Raw genomic sequence first — 6,838 nt, forward strand, 5'->3', positions numbered from 1 at the left:
GGCTCATGTGGGGCATTCAGCCCTCTTATATTTTAAGGCTCAATTTAGAAAACTCTAAAATCTCCAATATCAACATTCTAACAAATCATCAGTGAAATTAACATTAACACAATCTGTAACTGCCATGAGGCCACGGAGGAGTGTGGGGCCTCCCCACACTCCTCCGTCTCTCCCTCCCTCCCTCTCTGGCGTGCACAATCCTCACCAGGGGGGATGGCGGCCCCACAGCGGCCGTCAAGGAGGAGAGTCCCCAGGCAGCTGCCTTCACGGAGGCCATCTGTGCCCACCTGGGAGGCCGTGCCCCCAATAAACACCCCGGCTGTGGATCCCAAGGTGGGTGTGACTTGGGATTGGCTGCTAGGGAACTTGGGAAAGGGACAGGGATGGCTAGCAGATAACTGTGGTTCAGGGTGTGGTGGTGGTGGTGGTGCTGCTGCATGGCAGGTGTGTGGCACAGGCACCACAGGTGAAGGTGTAGCCGCTGGGTGGTGTGACCGTTGGTGTGCTTGGCTCATGAGTGGGAGGGTGTGGGGAGGGTCTTCCTTCTGTTGTGTTGCTTGGCACGTGTGTAGTGTGTGCCAATCACAGAGTGGCCTGAGCAGTGAGTGCTTGAGTGGAGCCTTCACACCACACCAGGTTGTGATGGTGGCGGCATCTGGGGCAGCAAGAAAGTGGCAGCCATTTCATTGTGTTTTTATAATCAGTAAAGAATTGAGAGTATAGATAGTGAGATTAGAAGGAGAAACACAGTGAGATTAGAAGGAGAAACACTCGTGAATTTGTCAGAATATGACCATGAACATAGTGAAGTATAGCTGATGGTAATGTACACATGAACTGTCCTTGCCTTGCCATATCAAGCTTCTTTTGTATTTTATTTCTTTCAGTTAACCGAGCCAATGAAAGCAGAATCAAACTTTCCATTCCAGTCAACTGAACCTGTGAAAGTTCCCAATCCGGCCAAGCAGGTCCCAGAAGGTGCGGCGTCCATGCACCCCGTGATGGTGCTGCACCAGATGAAGCCTGGCCTGCTGTACAACACTAACCAGACCACCAGGGATAACAAGCCTTTCTTCACCGTCACCGCCGACATCGATGGCAAGGAGTTCTCAGGCAAGGGTGAGTTGTAGACTGACCAGGCGAGTCTGACAAGACAAAATAAGAAGCTTCTGTAGTACCAGGTGGCATCTCAAGGCAACAAAACCCATCTCTGTGTTTTGGGTACAGTCTCACATAGAACAGTTGAACTTGGAGGTCTCTGCAGCAGCATATCTTAACCCATAGTTACTAGGAATATATTTCAGTCACCAAGCAAGGATACTCTGATATCCTGTACAGCCTTGGAACTCCCTCACAATGAAATTATGTTGATTATTCTGAAGGAGAAAATAAAGCAAGTTTTAATCATCACTTGACTGAAGATGCAGATGTTAAGTCTTATCTTTCACTACATTACTCATTTTTTGCAGGAATATTCTTTAGCCTGCTGCAACATTTAGTCCCCTTATCTTGATCACTGACTGGACTTGTGCTAAGTGGAATTTTCTTTACTTGCAGGGACAAATGTGAAGAAAGCCAAGTTCTTCCTGGCCAACACAGCAATACTGGGACTGTACGGGGTAGAATCCACCTTTGAGATCTCCGCTTAATGGAAGTACTAGCTGCCTGGGTACTGGCGGCGGTGTGCGGGGCAGGCGGTCCCTCGCACACGTGGCTGTAGAGTCTGCTACGCGATAATGACAAAGTAGATAGGTAGCTACATAGTATTTTAACCTGAAGTCCTGTCTGTGAGTGTTGTCTTGTATGTTGCTGCTTGCTGAAGGCAGGGAATGTAGTGAACTGGAGGGGCAGGGCCTGAGTGGCTTACAAAACTCCTGTGGAAGGGAAGTGATGGTCTGTGCTAAATGTTGCAGTCTGACGAGTGACGTGGAATTCAATTTTTCCACGTGTAAATCCTTCCAGTCCAGTGTTTACCTTTATTTTGTTCCAGCTCTGTTACTTAGTGCCAGAGTTAGAAGACTGACATTTAACGGAATTCTTATTTATGATTTTGACGTACTTTCTTTTCCCATTTATTTAGTTAGCCCGTGAAGTGTGGGTGCTCCTTGTAAATGGTCGGTGCTGAGCCTGCCATGAATGCAAATGAAATGCAGCTGATTGTGAAAGACAGGCACAGGAGAAGGGGTCAGTCACTCATTCCTGCTTGTGTCAGATCACTCATCTAGTGTTCTGCTGTGGAGTGGAGTGGGTGATGAGAGGGCTGTGGTGATGGGACAGTGACAGACAAGCCCTACTTACTGAAAACAAAAGTGTGCGAACTCATCACATCAACACTTATTTAGCTTCCTGACAAAAATGGCATCCAGTTTCAGATGTTTAAGGTATTTAACTCATCTATTTATTTAAAGGTACCCACTCTTTATGGGTTAAATGAAAGCTGTACTCTAGTTTAGCAGTCAGTCTCACCACTTGGTTTAATGTGAGCAGGTAAGGAAGCCCTAGAACCTGGCCGTTGGTTAGGTTCTGGTGACTTCTGGCTGGAATCTCAGTACCTTAATTTCTCTTCTGGTTGAAACTTTCTCCTCAAACACAACTGGCTGGAGCTGAGTCCTGGGATGGTCACCTGTTTAAATATTACTACACAAAATGTTATGAGTTTGAATACATAATGAAAATTTCTTGAATGTGTATGTATGTAAAGGTTATAAAAGCAAGTATTTTTTTCTTTTTCAATTTTTGTATATAATTGAGGTTAAGATGAATTTGAAACATTGATTGCAATTTATCAAGCTGGTGTTGGTTTTGGTTTTGAAGGAAGTGTAAGTGCAAGAGGTATGAATTTGAAACATTGGTTGCAATTTATCAAGCTGGTGTTTTTGGTTTTGAAGGAAGTGTAAGTGCAAGAGGTATGAATTTGAAACATTGATTGCAATTTATCAAGCTGGTGTTGTTTTTGGTTTTGAAGGAAGTGTAATTGTACAAGAGGTAATCATTTGATGAGAGTGGAATTAATGAAGCAGTTTACCACACCAGTATTGTCATTCCTGCTTCCTGTGTGTCCACCTTACCTCTCACACCCTGACGTTTGCCTCAACGCCTTCATTTATCACCAATGCAGTTAGGTAAATTATCACTTATTACTATTTTCTCATATGAATTCAGAAACACTGTCAGCTTATCAAATAGTGTATCTGTTAATATAACCTTTTGTAGGCAACTTGTCCTGTAACCACCTATGACATTTTAGGCTCATTTTTGTACCAGCCTCTTCAACAGTTCTATAGCTTATGGAAAACTAAATTAACTTCCTATTCTCTCATTTCCTCTGTCCATACCAGCAGTTCTCATAGTACTCTCAATGTTGAAGGATGATAGCAGTCCAAGGGCTGAGCCAGTGAGTTCCAGACCCAGCAGAACATGACTGGTTCCAGAGCATCCCTAAAAAAAAAAAAAAAGAAAAAAAAAAAATACCTAAGCTATGGGTGTACACACATACCCAGGGGCCCTGAGAATACTCTAGAGAGTGTACTTAAGTGTATATGGGTGTACACACATACCCAGGGGCCCTGAGAATACTATAGTGTACGTAAGTGTATGTCATGTTTTAAAAAATTTGTCACCTGTTTTGTAAGGACAGCATAAGTGAAGTATTGTTTGCATGTACATCTTGTTTATCTAGAGCAGAAGGATTAAAGTTGAGTGCAGTATTTCAATGGGCACAGTTGTGATGCATTGTGCCAAGGGTGGTGTACTAGCTAGGATGCACAGGAGGGCGGTGAGAAGATGCCTGATGCTGCAAGTGTTAGGTGGACCTGATGGAATGGATAGCTTGGCTCTTAGTGATGTACCTTCATTATGTTGTGCTGTTGAGGTCAGAAGTCACGTCACGAGCTGCATTTTCCTCTACCCAGCTGTGCGTTTCAAGTCCAAGAACCTGCTGAGAATCTGACAAAACCCGAGTGATTTTCAGCAGATCAGGGGAAGGAAGAACCGAATACAGAGAGTAAATGAAGAGCACTGACTCGATTTCTGACCATGACTGTATGTACTCTCCCATAGCATTACATTGTATACTGAAATGGGTTTGCCTGGTTGAACACGTAGCACTGTACCACAACCATTACACTCCGCCATGACTGAGTCTGTCCATGCTAGTCCTCGAAGTATTGTGTTTTTAAGCTAATTTGCACTATTGTTATGGAAAGTCCTAACCTCTCAGGCATAGTGTGTAGTTTGGGGACACTTGGTTCATTCTACATGGCATGCTACTGAAAAACTGAAGTAAACATGGAAATTTTAAACCAGGGTGGTGTTCCTTGCCTCTGTTGGTGGTGTTGGAGTGGCCTGTGGAGTCAAAGTTGGTGTAGTCATGTAAAGTCCTGCACTATCTCTTGTCTGTGTGGTGTGCAGGTGAATGGATAAAGAAAGGTGTGCCAATGGTAGGGATCAGAACCTTGGCAGCAGGATTTGGTTATATTAAATGTTACGTGAAGAAATGGAAGTGAAATAAAGGAAATTAGATCATGTTAGGTCAAGCATTGTCACAGTTAAAGTGAAGAGAGAAAATTCCTTTGTTTTTCCAGGTATTTAAAGACAGGTGCATAGATACTCCTGGGAATGAAAGGAAAAATTGAGAAATGGAGGAGGAGAAAAACCAAGTCAATTGCTTTTTTTTTTATTTTTATGTATGAGTGACACTGGCCAAGGGCAACAAAAATCCAATAAAAAAAATATGGCCACTGAAATGGCAGTCCCATAAAAGGGTCAAAGCAGTGGTCAAAAATTGATGAATAAGTGTGTTGAAACCTCCCTCTTGAAGGAATTCAAGTCATAGGAAGGTGGAAATACAGAAGCAGGCAGGGAGTTCCAGAGTTTACCAGCGGTGCCCGCTTTGTGTATTATGTACATTCATGTATATTTTTTTCTTTTGTGCAATATTTATATATGTATATGTTGACATAATACTCAATAAACCTTTAATAATAAGTGTCAAGACGCGATCGTTTCCCATAAGAAATGATTTTGTGTGTGTATGAGTTTGTAGTTACCCAAGCGTGGTACGATATGTTTGTTTATATATATACAGGCGCCATGGGAACCAGGGGTCAGGATATAGTTGATAATAATAATAATAATAATAATAAACGGTTTATTATTTAGGCAGTTGACAAACTGAAAATGTACATAGGGGATGGGGAAAAACTTAACATTAATCCTAACGGTAAGACTAATCTAGGAGGGAAATACTATCGATTGATGGCTCGCACCATGGTGGGAATCGCACTGAGTCTGTACCGGTCCGTGCGCGGCGCCTTCAGGGGCGTTATTTTGTTGTGGTGTCTGGTGGCACGGACAGGGCGAGGCGCGTCGGGCGGCAGCATGTCTCTGAGACGCGGATGATGCAGTAGTCCCTTCCCAAACTTCTCCAGAGCCTCTCGGTGCCTGGTGGATATTCTGGACAGACTCAGGGTGGTCAGGGCTTCTTCATAGGTGGTGTATGCAGGGCCAAGGATGACCCTGCACGCCCTTTTCTGCACACTCTCTAGCTGTAGCTGTTGAGTGTGTGTGAGGGAGGAGGACCACGCTGGGGAGGCGTACATGAGTTTGGGGAGGATGAAGGTGAGGTACACCCCCCTTAACTCATCTGTCGGCGTCCCCAGCGACCTGAGTCTGCGCAGCATGTACAGCCTGTAGGTAGCTGATCTCACGGTGCTGGCGACATGCTGCTGCCAGGTCAGCTGGTCGTCCACCGTGACTCCGAGAAGCTTGGCACATTGGACCACCTGGAGGGGGTGAGGGCCCACTGTGAGCCGGGGAGGGGGCACTGGTACAGAGGAGGTACAGAAATGCATCACCACAGTTTTGCTGTGGTTGATGGTCATCCTGCTCTCCTCTGTCCACGTCTGCAGTCGCTCCAGAATTGCTTGCAGTGGCGAGTAGTCCGGGTTCTTGTTGGAAACTGGGACGCCCACGGTGCAGTCGTCCACATACTTCCAGCGATGGGGGGTGTCGGTGAGGGCGTCGTTGATGAGGAGGAGGAAGCATAGAGGACCCATCTTGGTCCCCTGGGGGACTCCACATGTCAGCTGTTGGAAATTAGAGACAGAGCCCTGATAGCGAACGGCCTGACGTCTCCCTGTGAGGAAGTCGGCTAGCCACGCTATCAGATTAGGAGGGAGACCCAGACTTACTGCCTTGCTGATGACAACAGTGTGATCAACTAGATCAAAGGCTTTTTTGAAGTCGACAAAAGCAACAGCTAGAGAGGTGTTTCGCTTGTCCAGGTGGCTGTGGATGAATTCAAGGAAGCTGGTCAGGTAATGTGAGGTGGAGGTGGCTTTAATATTTCCGAATTGTCTGATATCCACGGTGTTACAAATTTTGGTGTATGCCCAGTCATATACAAAATCTTCACAAATAAGGCTAGGGATGGGGGTGATAGAGACTGGCCTGAGGTCATTGAGTGACTGAGGACTGGAAGTTTTGGGGATGGGAGTGACATAAGATGTCTTCCAGTCCGCGGGGCAAGAGTGTTGGGAGAGTGAGGCGTTTATTATGGAGCATAGCGGTGTTGCTAGCTCTACAGCAAATTCCTTGTAAATTTTTATAGGAAGGTCAGTGGGTGTGGTGGATCTTGGTTTAAATTTAAGTATTCTCTTAAAAACATCCATCGCCTGGACAGTGTGTGGAGGGGAGGGAGCGGGCAGATAGGCAGGAAGCGGAGTGGTGTGGAGGGGAGGAAAGGTTTGACAGATAGCAGCAAAGTGATCGTTCATCTCCTGAGCCGCGAGATTAGCAGGAAGGTGTGAGGTGCAAGGAAGGGATGAAGTGTGCTTTT

The 6,838-nt window shown here is 45.4% G+C and overlaps 1 protein-coding gene across 4 annotated transcripts; it reads left to right on the plus strand.

Moving 5' to 3' along the window:
• Nucleotides 1-196: 196 nt before the first annotated feature.
• Nucleotides 197-4,993, plus strand: LOC135096678 (interleukin enhancer-binding factor 3 homolog). 4 transcript variants are annotated; one of them, XR_010264910.1, is made up of 4 exons: nucleotides 197-333; nucleotides 888-1,119; nucleotides 1,558-2,832; nucleotides 2,907-4,993. XR_010264910.1 is itself a non-coding variant. In XM_063998388.1 (3 exons), exons 1-3 carry the CDS (start codon nucleotides 214-216, stop codon nucleotides 1,647-1,649), a joined length of 444 nt encoding a protein of 147 aa, XP_063854458.1. In that variant the 5' UTR covers nucleotides 197-213; the 3' UTR covers nucleotides 1,650-4,993. The 4 variants fall into 4 exon arrangements, 2 of the variants coding, with proteins under 2 accessions (XP_063854458.1, XP_063854459.1); XR_010264911.1 differs by having other exon boundaries at nucleotides 1,558-2,819; nucleotides 2,970-4,993; XM_063998388.1 differs by having other exon boundaries at nucleotides 1,558-4,993.
• Nucleotides 4,994-6,838: the final 1,845 nt, after the last annotated feature.

This window comes from Scylla paramamosain, unplaced genomic scaffold (assembly GCF_035594125.1).
Source record: "Scylla paramamosain isolate STU-SP2022 unplaced genomic scaffold, ASM3559412v1 Contig5, whole genome shotgun sequence".
Classification (NCBI taxonomy): domain Eukaryota; kingdom Metazoa; phylum Arthropoda; class Malacostraca; order Decapoda; family Portunidae; genus Scylla; species Scylla paramamosain.

Excerpts from the sequence above, each read along its gene's own strand:
- LOC135096678 (XM_063998388.1), top strand. The coding sequence starts at position 214 with ATGGCGGCCCCACAGCGGCCGTCAAGGAGGAGAGTCCCCAGGCAGCTG. Across the intron at positions 334-887 it reads CCCCGGCTGTGGATCCCAAG|TTAACCGAGCCAATGAAAGC; the intron begins GTGGGTGTGACT and ends TATTTCTTTCAG. Across the intron at positions 1,120-1,557 it reads CAAGGAGTTCTCAGGCAAGG|GGACAAATGTGAAGAAAGCC; the intron begins GTGAGTTGTAGA and ends CTTTACTTGCAG.